At 40.5% G+C, this 12,673-nt stretch overlaps 1 protein-coding gene across 1 annotated transcript; it reads left to right on the top strand.

The window, feature by feature from the left end:
• Positions 1-244: 244 nt before the first annotated feature.
• esr1 (estrogen receptor 1) lies at positions 245-11,734 on the top strand. Its single transcript, XM_058613605.1, has 10 exons — positions 245-848; positions 930-1,939; positions 2,856-3,067; positions 4,141-4,257; positions 4,880-5,079; positions 5,501-5,654; positions 7,422-7,560; positions 9,433-9,566; positions 10,039-10,222; positions 10,879-11,734. Exons 2-10 carry the CDS (start codon positions 1,521-1,523, stop codon positions 11,195-11,197), a joined length of 1,878 nt encoding a protein of 625 aa, XP_058469588.1. The 5' UTR covers positions 245-848; positions 930-1,520; the 3' UTR covers positions 11,198-11,734.
• The last annotated feature ends 939 nt before the right edge of the window (positions 11,735-12,673 follow it).

Below are 12,673 nucleotides of genomic sequence, written 5' to 3' on the forward strand. Positions count from 1 at the left end.
TATCATCATCAGAGCTACTTGTTTTCCACTTGACCTGACATGTCCTGAAAATTGGGTTGTTTACTCAAGTAAGATGTTGTACAGAGACAGGAAAAAGAAGCCTCTGTGCCAAATGGTGAGGTTTTTACTCCGTTGGTCATCAGTAGTTCTTTATGGTTGTATTTACTAAGTTTCTTAGCTAACAATATTATATGAGGATATTTTAAGTGTCACATTTTTGGGGATTTCTATTATTTGAACTGATTTATAGTCTGATTTACAGAGTTATGCTTTAAATATTTATGTTTACAATACATTTTTTTTATTTACATTTCTTGTAAACACCATTTAATTTGGTTTTATTAGTTTGAGTGTTTCAGGGCACAAGGTTGTTTTTTATCTTGATGCCAGGTCCAGAAATGATTGCAAGGACTAACAGAATCCTTGAAAATCCCAAATCTACTTTTATACTATAAATATAAAAACAGAGATTTTGTTGTAATATGCTTATTTTAACTATGTTTTTTATTTCTGTACTTTGCTACAAAAGTAAAATCATGCTCGTGCATAGTTAAGATGAGCAGCAATCCGTTCATTTGGTAATTATTGACTGACAGAATGTGATTTGACCTCCTGCTCTGTTTGCTGTGTTATGGTGACCTGGCACTTAAACACACCATAGTTATTGATTTGGCTGCTTCTTTAATTTGTTTATCCTTATTTTTAACCTTTCCACTGTTCCCGTTGTGTCCAATGAGCCCAGTTAGATGTCTCGGAGTCAAAGTGATGAGAGCCAAGCAGAGAGAGAGGAGTCAAAACAGTCCCAGTCTTTCACACCGGCTATGAGGAGGCACATGTACCTGTAAGAGGTGAGAATATATCATACTAGGATTTTGTCTTTCTTTTTGCCCCTGTTGTCTAAAACATTGTCATGTTTCTCATTTCCACAGTAATTCGATTTACGACTGAGTCTCAGGTGTATTCGAGAAACTGGCTACAAATAGACTGGTCGTACGTCATACTGTTAGTGTGCAGACTATCGGCTAAATTAACGATAAATATTCAGAGGGAAACAAATGTAGCTGTTTCAGTGGTTAGATTTACATATCCACTGCAGCTAAAGGTGAAGCAGGAAGACGGTATTTTTGTAATGCTGTGGGAGAGGACAAGGGAAGTTATTTTTTAGTGGGGGATCACTTTCTGTGTCCATCTTCCTTTCTCCCCCCTCAGCCTCGGCTCTCTCCTACACATAACTAACAGTACAGGAAAAGAAGGAAAGGCTCTGTGAAGGAGGTTGGGAGGAGTCTTTTGTGGACGCCTATTTTCCTAATCTTTCTTTATCTGGCTTGGTTGGTGGAAGCTCAAGACAGATAGGGCAAGAATTGTGGACCCTTCAAGTTGGCTGACAGGCTTTATTGAGGAAAAAAAGAAAAACAGAAAAGGGAGACAGAGGAGGAGAGCAGCACTCATCACCACTCCCCCTCCCAGCAAATGAGAGAGCAAGTCTAAATCATGTTGCTTATCAGTGCTGTTGTGCTGTGATGTTGCTCAGGCAGAGCCCAGCACAGAACAGGCAGCCGTGTGGACCAGTACACCGACCCAGAACCAGCCCAGCCTTCTCAGAGCTGGAGACACTCGCCTCGCCACGTCTCTCACCTCCACCGCGTGCCTCCCACAGTGACATGTACCCTGAAGAGAGCCGGGGGTCTGGAGGGGTAGCCAGCGTTGACTTCTTGGAAGGGACGTACGACTACGCCGCCCCTGCCCCTGCTCAGACTCCTCTCTACAGCCACACCAACACTGGCTTCTACCCTGCTCCACTGGATGATGGTAGTCGTCAGTCCCTGGGCAGTGGGCCTGTCAGTCCTCATGCGTATATGCCCTCCAGCCCCCGACTCAGCCCCTTCATGCACCCGCCCAGCCACCACTATCTGGAAACCACTGCAACACCCGTCTACAGGTAAGAGAACACAGTTTTTAAGACAAAGTTCTCCTTATACACTGAATCACAAGATATGAATCACTCCTTCCTCTGATTTTTTTTTTTTAGTTAGTCAGTAACTGAACTTTTTTGGCTATTGTTTATAAATGATTCTATTTCACAGACGGTAGTGTAATCTCCAGAGTTTGATTGTTTATTTGGTATTGTTTGTGCTGTAATGTCGGGATTATATAACTGTTATTGACAATCCAAATTGAAAGAGACTCTTCAGAGTTTTTTTTTCCCAATACAACACAGTTTTGTGTCATTTTGTAATTGTGATCCATTAAGAGGATAAACAGTTTATTTTTTTATTTTTAGCCCAGCTTGTTTATATTAATTGGTTTATATATATTTCCCAAATGTGTTTACACCCTCGTGTTTTCTGTTGAGTAGCTCTGGGACACAATATTGCTCCCCAACTAGATTTAATATCTTTAACCCAGTGGCACAACGTTCAGTCCTCGAAATGCAGTCATAAACAAAATTAAACAAGTGCATTGTTTATGTAATCTCTTGCTTTATGCATTGCCATTATCTCTATAGAAAGGATCAAGCTTTGCCCTGGTTGCTAATTCCAGAGATTAAGGACTTTGTCAAGGACCTTGAAAAAGGAACAATACGTAAGAACAACAAAAGTACAGATTGTTTCCTGGCTCAGGTGGAAAATAGCACTCTGCACTTGTCTTACCCACTGTCACATGTCAGTGTGGTAAATGTCAAAATTCACTTTAATAGTTGACTAATATCTTTTTATAATAAATGAGAGCCTTTTCGACAAAACGTCCAGCTGTAGCCGGTGGTTACTGATAACCATAGTTAATATTATCTTTATCGTTGTCGTCATGTCAGTGTATGTGAAATGGTTCAGGCTGAAATGTGTCCTTGGTTACAGGTCCAGTCAGCAGTCGGCATCCAGAGAGGATCACTGTGGAATCAGTGACGAGGCATACAGTGTGGGGGAGTCAGGTGCTGGAGCCGCAGAAGGATTTGAGATGGCTAAAGAGACGCGCTTCTGTGCTGTGTGCAGTGACTATGCCTCTGGGTACCACTACGGGGTGTGGTCCTGCGAGGGCTGCAAGGCCTTCTTCAAGAGGAGCATCCAGGGTATTGAAGAGTGTCTGCTTTTGCTGTTTGTCAACCAGTAATGTGTCACCTGTTCGACTTATTTTGTCAGTGTTTAAGGGTTTAAATTTCATGTAAAAATCAACTGCAGATTCTCACCTATCAAATTATTTATTTACTCTTCTGTCTTTAAATGATAGAGGAGTAAAAATAGATTTGACTACTGTACGTGTCATCAATATTTATTTAGCCTCATTTCACAAATCTTAATGAAGAGGCTTTAGTATGATAATAACAATGATGAACTTAATTACATATATATATGTATGTATATAGATATATATGTATATATGTGTATACATATAGTATACATGTCACTATATGTATACATATAGTGACATTAACATAATATTTTGTATAATCATGTCACAGCAAATGTAGATATACATTTTCTTCATTGAGCCAAATACAGTACATAAACCTAAAAAAAGGCCTGTTTAGTCTACTGTTGTACTCATTAGTCATATCCGATAATACATTTTAGAGCCAATATCTGTCGATACCGATATCGTGCCGATCATGTCATGCATCCCTAGTACAGAGTGCTGTAAAACAGACCATTCATAAAAATCGGCAGAGTAAACAAAATGTTCAGTTTTAAGAGAAACGGGTTAAAAATAATTTGGTACAATTTGTAACCATTATTGTGTTCAGGGTAAGAAATGCAGAAGTGAACGTCAGATAAAATCAGGGAAAGCCTTTTTGACAACAGATATACTGTAAATTGTTGTTGTTGTTTTTCCAGTTGTGCGCCATCAATCGTTTGCCTTTACTTGTTGTGTACAACCTCCATGCACCACCGCACCACCACACCGCCTCTGTGTGCAGATCAAAGCTCTGCCTGCTCAGTCATGTTTGTGATGGGCTGCTTTGAATGTATTGAAAGACTGGTCATAAAGAAATCAGTAGTCTCCATGGCGATGACAAAGCCAAGATGCCTCCATCTCAGATTAATTTAAAATGGGAATGGAGTGTCCCCGGCTACTAAATAACCTAAGTCAGAAACTGAAAGCTGGAGTGTGCAGCTTGAAGTAATAGATTTTCTCCCATTTCAGGTCACAATGACTACATGTGCCCAGCAACCAATCAGTGTACTATTGACAGGAATCGGAGGAAGAGCTGCCAGGCTTGCCGACTTAGGAAGTGTTACGAAGTGGGCATGATGAAAGGAGGTGAGTAGAAGCGTCAGCATCATGTAAGAGATAAAAGAAAGAAAATAGTTTGGTTTTTTTTCATTTATATAAATTTTTTTTTTTTTAAGTTATTGTTGGTCGATGCGGACAAAAACGTTATCATGATTGGAAAGTTTCAAATCCGTTGATGTCAGTTAAATGTGATTATACAATTCTTTATGGATAGTGTAACTATTGCGTAGAACTATTATCAATATGCACTTCAGTGATTTGTTTTCCAACCTGACAAATAAAAGATTTTATTTCCCAATTTGTAACTTTATCCAAACACTAATTGCCATAATTGTGGCAGAGAGGAATGGCACGAACAAGAGAGTTCTGGTGGATGCAGATAAGCTCCAGAGTAACTTTAACACGACCTTGAAATGATTTCCTCGGAGAACAGCCACTGATTAGCACACACCCACATTTTTGTTCGCATACTTCTTCACTCACAAAGACTGAATTTAATCAACACAGCTTGATGGCAAAAAAAGGGATTTGAAGGTCGATGTGTATGCATGTGCTTCTGAAGGAAAAGTCAGATGTGTGGACATGTGCATGTGTCTCTGTCTCTCTGTGTATCTTGTATTTTGTTTTAAACCTCTGCTGTGTCCTCAAGGCATGCGCAAGGACCGCAGCCGCGTTCTGAGGCGTGACAAAAGTCGGACTGGGACTAGTGAGCGAGATCAGGCCTCCAAGGACCCCAAGGACCCCGACCACAAAACAGTGCCTCTCCAGGACAGGAGGAAACGTGGCAGCAGCACTAGAGTGGGAGGCAGAGGAGGAAGGTCATCCGTCTCTAGCATGCCACCTGACCAGGTGAAAATTTATGTTGAGACAAAATTTGTTTGCACTTGGATGTAAAAGAGGATGAGTGGCATTCTATAGACTAAGGGGTAACAGTGACTCAGTGTTAGAGTGGGTCATCTTTCAACTGGAAGGTTGAGGTTTCAATTCCCGGCTCTGCGAGTCAATATCTCAATAAATCTCTGGGCAAGACATTTAACCCCAACAAAAAAAACCAAAAAAACATAGATACATATAGATGTGCTGGGTGTGAATGGCAAAACTGTACTGCAGCTTTGAGTGGTTATAGAAAAGCATTATAAAAATACAGACATTCACCATTTACCTGCCTGGGTATTGGTATTTGTAGTCATTTTAGAGAAGTTTTAACGCACTGCTGCTTATATATTTCAGTATTAATGAACTGGCAAGTGTTTATCTGCCAATTTTCCAGGTGCTGCTCCTGCTCCAGGGTGCTGAGCCCCCAATTCTGTGCTCCCGTCAGAAGCTGAGTCGCCCTTACACAGAGGTCACCATGATGACGCTGCTCACCAGCATGGCCGACAGAGAGCTGGTCCACATGATCGCCTGGGCCAAGAAGCTTCCAGGTATTTCTTGATCTATCCAGCAGCACAAACGTTTGCAATGGCACAATGTGAAAGTATCCTGACCAAAAATGATGATGAATTTGTCACAATGTCATTGTGATAATTGGAACAAGAATTGTTTTCTGCCCTGTAAGTGAAAATAAACAACATTATTAACATGACCAAAAAATATGATACAGCGAAGAACAAAGAAAAATGTTTTCTGCATTTGGCCTCAAGCCAGATTACGACTGTTGCTTGGGAGATGTATTCAGAAATACTTGTCCTGTACGTAGAAAGATGAGGGCAGGTGCAGAACAGGTTTACCGGAGCACAGTGACATTTTTCAAAAGCCTGGAAACGCCGTCTTTTCCAAACATCCCCCGTACAGATGTAATGTGGAACAAAGGTGGTGCCCCTCGACCGCTGTTCTGTTTGACTGCTTAGGCAACAGCAACAGCAGAGTGACAGGTGACCTTTATCATAGGGGCACATCTGGACACATACACACACAAATGCAGAGCCATTACAGTGATGGTAATTACAGTCATCAGCTTTGAGAGGATTGTTTGGCCAATCTGCTGGCACCCCACAGAGCATAAATGCAGTATAAGACACATCACCCTTTTGCACACACGCACACATAGTCACATTATGTTGACTTGCATTCATTTCCTGCAGGCTTAACTTAACCATAACTACTACTTGTCTAACCCTAATCCTAACCTTAAAACATGTCTTCACCTTAGCAGACAAGTCCCCATAATGTGACTGTGTAAACAGATGTAGGCCCTCACAACGTGTGTAATTCCTGGAAGACACACACAACATTTCAACATTTGCACAGCCACCCTTTTAAGGACTCTGCATTGACTTCCATCAGCCCTAAACAGAGCCTTATTCCTAACCCTACAATCATGAGTTAATTCCTTAACCCTAACATTAAAGCCCTAAACTTAACCAGTTCCTCAGCTCAGAAAAAGTCCCAGAGAGGTAATACATTTAAAGAACACACGCTTGTTTTTATATCAGTGAGGACACATCATTGACATAATGCATTCCCTAGTCTCCTAGCCTAACCTTACCTATCAAAACTAAATAAATTCTACCCCTAACCAGGGCTTAACCCTGAAAAAGCCCCTTAAAGTTGTGGGGGGCTGAGACAAAATGTCCCCACAAAGGTAGGTTTTTACGTTTTTTTGCACCTCACAAAGATATAAACACGCGCACACACACACACACACATATACTCACAGGCTCTCTTAAGTGTGTAAATCCTGATTTTGAGGTGTCACTAAAAGCCAAAGGCAACACGGTTATAATTGCGTAGGGTCCTGAACACGTACATGGGGGGGACAATGGAGGTGATTTGAGTGTAATTATATATGAAGTGAGACAGCTGAGTGCCAGTGATAATGCTTTGTATGAGAGCAGAGACTTTGCAGGTGGATTCATTTAAGCATCAGTTCTTTGGCTCAAAGCAGAGGCTTAAATATTTTTTTGTTTTTATGAAGGTGCCTGGGAAAATACTATAAACTCTGGGAGTGTTAATATGTCACACCATTTTATAGTCAACATCCACTGCTCTGAATAATTAGCTCTGATAAGAAAAAAAAAAAATTATTTTAGGGACTACAGTTTAGGGACATCTGTTAGATGGAGTTGGTTTGAGAGCATGTTTGTCAAAGAGTGGATGTGAACGTCTGCTCAAAACTGTCGAAAGTGTAGTTCCTCTTTGCTTTCCGACATGGGTCCTTTGACAAAATGCTTTTCGGTGTGTTTCTCTAGGTTTCCTGCAGCTGTCCCTTCATGACCAGGTGCAGCTGCTGGAGAGCTCCTGGTTGGAGGTGCTTATGATTGGACTCATCTGGAGGTCCATTCACTGCCCAGGCAAGCTCATCTTCGCACAGGACCTCATCCTGGACAGGTAGTTAGCAGAACTTGCCTCATGTCTTCGTGACATGCACCTTTCTTTACTTTTTTTTCCACATCTTCTCTCCTTACTTTTCCCCTGCCTATTTCTCTGTCTTCATCCGACTCTCGAAGATGTAACAAGTGATACATCAGCATTGTAGATTTTCCATTTCACACCTTGCCCACCATTGTGTCATCTCAACACATCCATCGCAGAGTGAAAGACTAATTACCTGTTCCCTGTGGAGAGAAGAGCCGCCTCTCTCTGACCTGAAATACTCCCTCGTTATTACAACGCTAAACTGGCAAACCCAGGACAGAGACTTAATCAAAGCCTCAATGCAAGGAATGATGGAAAAGGGGGAGAGATGATGGGAAAGGAGAGAGAATTACAGATGCACGGGGACACAAAACACTGCTGTGGTCTGCTTTTGCAGGAACAGCCTCTTACCTCCACTTCCAGCCGCGTTCACTGACCACACCTCAGCATCCAGAGAGGCACCACAGAGTAAAAAGGTGGAGACGGATGGATGAGGGAGACCGACAGAGCTTTTACCGTCTGATGTGCCTGATGGCCCCCATTTGATTCAAAAGTGTATTACCGAGCATTATCTCTAAACCCTGGTCTCCGTATGAGTGTGCTCACCAATTGGACATGATAACTAAAATGCTGCAGGTCAGGGTTGACAGATTCCCCTGCCTCTGTGCAGTCCAAGTTTATCTTGCACTCAAACCGCTGGATATTACCCATCTCTCCGTCACTTTTCAACTGTGCCGACAAATAGAGCGCCGCAGCGATTCAGGCCATTAGTCGCTTATGTGGCCACTTTTTTTCGCCGAGTTTCTTTGTCGCAGGTCTTCTTTCCTCTGAAGATGGGAAGATGACATTACCAAACCACGTGGTTAAATTCTGATTCAACACAGGTCAGACCTGACAATAGAATTTCTGTATTCAGCCCTTCTAACGAAGTCGCCTGAACTCCTTTTTTAAAACCTCCAGATTTGTGATTTGACTGTTTAGGAAATGTCACCTGAAAATAGGGTCCTATTATTGGATGATACAAACAGTTTATCACACTAATGTCCACTCATATGTCCTGTACTTTATCATCTGTTTTCATATTCTATTGAAAAGCAGCTGAAACTAAATGATTGAGCCCATTAACTCCTGTGGAGAATGTTAACTGATGTTATAAATCGCGTGAGAAGTAGACTTATTTTCTCATAGACTTCCATTCAAGTGGGTTGCCGGCGAGGAAGTCATTATCATGTGAAGGGCCAAGAATATACAGAGTTATTGGCAAGATATACATGAAGCAATACAGAGTGTCTTCAGCTCATGCATACTTTAGATTTCAAAAATATGGACTTAACAGATGTTAACAGGTATCTGTTGGGCACATTGTTGGCAGCATAACAGTCGATGGACATATTTATACAGTTTATTGGATCTTTGAGACAAGATAGTGAAGTGAAGGAACATCCACTCATTTATTTAGATCATTTATAAAGATAACAATTTGAAAAGAAGTATAATGTATTTTTTTTTTTTTTTTTTTTTAATCTTTTATTTAACCAGGTGAGTCAACTGAGAACCAATTCTCATCTGCATTGACGACCTGGCTGAGAGGCAGATACAAAAAAGTGACGACAAAAAAGAAAAAAAAAGTTTTTTTTACACCATGTCAACCATCAGTTGATTAATGAAGTTGCTAGAACACTGAGTAGTGACTGTAGATATGAAGGCTTTTTAACACTGAGAGTTTTGTAAATGAGCAGAAAGCAGCCTGAGTGAGAGAATAGAAAATAGAGTCACTTCAGCCTGGTTTAATGTGAACAAAGTAACAAAATATTTCCCCACGTCTTCTTTTATTCTTTCCTTCAGGAATGAAGGCAACTGCGTCGAGGGCATGGCTGAGATCTTTGACATGCTGCTGGCCACCACCTCCCGCTTCCGCATGCTCAAACTCAAACCCGAGGAGTTCGTCTGCCTCAAAGCTATCGTCCTGCTCAACTCTGGTGAGGCAACACATCGTCACGTCACCCGGGTTCACATTTCTATTTACTCTGTTGTGAGATAAACTGGGAGGAAAACGAGTGCCTGGAAACACTGACTGTGGCAGCAGCAGTGTTTAAAAAGGCCCTGCATTGTCAATATGCCTGATAACTGTTTCCATGACAACATGCCACTGGTCAGGGACTTGTTTTTGTCTTGGATCTTGAGATATTCTCTAAGGCATAATAAAATACCAGTGACACAAGTGGCACAGCTGCTGGAGCTGGAGGAACATTTGATCACTGTGGCAACTACTGCTCTTATTTCATGTACGTGTGAGTCAGATGTTTCATCAAATAAACGTTGCCATTATTGGTTCATGGTAGATTTAAACTGAATCTGTAATTTGATGATCACATCTGTGGGTCGACTAGTCCATGCTGACGGTGCATTGGTTGGAGAAGTCCCAGTGAGCTTCTGTTCCTCCTCTTTTAGGTTCCTTCTCTTTCTGCACCGGCACGATGGAGCCCCTCCACGGCGCGGTCGCAGTGCAGGACATGCTGGAAACCATCACAGATGCTCTCATACATCACATCAGCCAAACGGGATGCTCTGTTCAGCAGCAGTGGAGACGACAGGCCCAGCTTCTTCTCCTGCTCTCCCACATCAGACACATGAGGTAAAAAAAAAAACATCATGAAAGGACAAAGTTAATATGTTAAAAATTAGTTTAAAAAGGGGTAAATGTGCGTTTTAGAACAAACGGATAATCTGGCACTTCCATGTTAATGTTTTTGCTAAAAATAACAGTTTAAAGATTAAATCCATTTTATGTATTTATTTTAATTTTTTTGTTTATTATGTTGTGTTTGCAGTTTGCCGTGATGCCTTTTGTATTTTGGTCACGGCACAATTGCCCTGCCCACACAAGCAGAAAAATAAAGGTGGAATAATTTTTTTTTTCTGGTCTTTTTGAGGAATTTGGTGTCACTAAAAAAGTACAGAACAACATCTTAATCTTTAATCTGAAGTTTAAGATGCTTATTAAGACACATTTTCAGTATGAATAATAAATAAAAAAACTGAGTTCATTTATGTTGGAATAAGACATGTCCCCTCCCCTCACTCTTCTTTTTCCTTTTACTTCTTGTACTTGCTATTTGAGTTGTATGTTTTGTCTGTCCCATATAATCAATGTGATGACAAAATGTGGTCAGAATATTGGTGTGAATATTTTGATATTTTTCAGTGTCAATAGAGACAATTTCAGATTATCAAGGATGAAGAACGTAGATTAGGGTTAAAAACCTAATGTCCGCTTTCTGCTCCTCACAGCAACAAAGGCATGGAGCATCTCTACAGCATGAAGTGCAAGAACAAGGTGCCACTGTACGACCTGCTGCTGGAGATGCTGGACGCTCACTGTCTTCACCGGCCAGCAAGACCAGCTGAGGCCTGGCTCCAGTTGGACTTGGAGTCCTCCACCACCACTAACGACAACGACAACGACAACAGCAGCGGTGGTGGTGTCTCATCTTCAGCAGGCTCCAGTTCAGGACCTCGCAGCAGCAATGAGAGTCCGAGCAGAGCCGCGTCAGGTCCAGGTGTCCTGCAGTATGGAGGGTCCCACTCCAACTGCACCCACATCCTATGAGACCGAACACAGGGTTATGTCATTTATGAGGATGATGTGTGGAGTTCAGGATGAAGGATTTAACACTTGTGTTTGAAATTCGTGTTATCAGATAATTATTTATGAATTAAGTTGTTGTTGTCGTAGTTGTTTAGGAAGGAAAAACTCCTTTGCACTGTTTCCAATTCACCACAATCTACAAGCTTTGATGCAGTTTCTTCTTTATCTGTGATACTGATTTACTTTTTTTAAAACTGTGTTACAGTAAAACAGCCAGCGTTCATTCATGTTATGGCTTTTCCTTCTGTTAAAGTGATTTCAAATGATGAGCAGCTAATTTTCTTTGCCTCAACCAAAGTGCACTTCCTCTGGAGTTTGAGGGAATTCTTTTCGGGCAGTATTTTTACTTTCACAAACCAAAAAAGTCTTTGACTCCGCACTAAAGCTAAAAAAAAAAAAGAAAATGGGTAAAATTAAAGTATAACTTATTTCAATCATTTAAAAATGTTTCTGGGGAGAAAATATATATATAAAAAATTGTGAATGTATTTGTTGAAATTGTAATACCAAAACAAATTGTGAGATTTTGTCCTGACGTTCAACATTTTGATCATGTAAAAAATTACAACCTACCAGCTCAACCCTGTCTTTTGTTTCATAGACACATGTGCAACCCTTCATACAGGATGAGAACATTAGATTTGAGAGCTGTTCAGTCTGATGCGACTGTCATTTGTTCACTGTGCATAAAAATAAAAGCCTCAACACAGAAGTGAGTATTTCATGTTTTATTATTTGCAAAGAGAATATTCTCAATGGAGTTGGCTTTAGAAAAATGTACATACATAAATAACTGTTTTTTATTTTTTTTATTTTTACAGATTATGTTTCTGTGCCCTGAGGTTGCACCACTGCAGAATAATAAGCGCTGTTTTTACAAAGCACACTATACATGTAATATCAAACCATGTACTAAAAACACTACCAGCAGAGAACTTTTAAGTGCATGCTCAAACATGAAGATAACAAAATAACTGCCCCAGATTTAAAGGCAATTCAACAGTAATTTACAAATCAAGGTGTTTTTTCTAACAAAAGAGCTCATATTGTTTTTTCACATCGGCTCTGGTTGATTAAATTGTGAAATTAAAAACAGAAACACTTGGTTCTTGGGGAAAGAAGTAGGCTATGTTGGCTGGATGGCTTCAGTGTAGTATCACAGATGGTGCTCGTGTCAGTGCTCGAGGTTCAGATTAACAAAAAAGTCATACTATAGCATGTCTTCCAAATTTTGACAAAAAGGTCATAGTTTAGTATGTCGTCGAAATTTTGACAAAAATTCATACTATAGTATATCGTCCAAATTTTGACAAAAAAGTCATAGTTAAATATGTCGTCCAAAATCAGTCAAAAAAGTCATAGGATAGTATGTCCTCTAAAAAGCCCACACAAGCAGAAAAATAAAGGTGGAATACATTTTTTTTTACTGGTCTTTTT

Source organism: Solea solea, chromosome 17, assembly GCF_958295425.1.
Source record: "Solea solea chromosome 17, fSolSol10.1, whole genome shotgun sequence".
Classification (NCBI taxonomy): Eukaryota; Metazoa; Chordata; class Actinopteri; order Pleuronectiformes; family Soleidae; genus Solea; species Solea solea.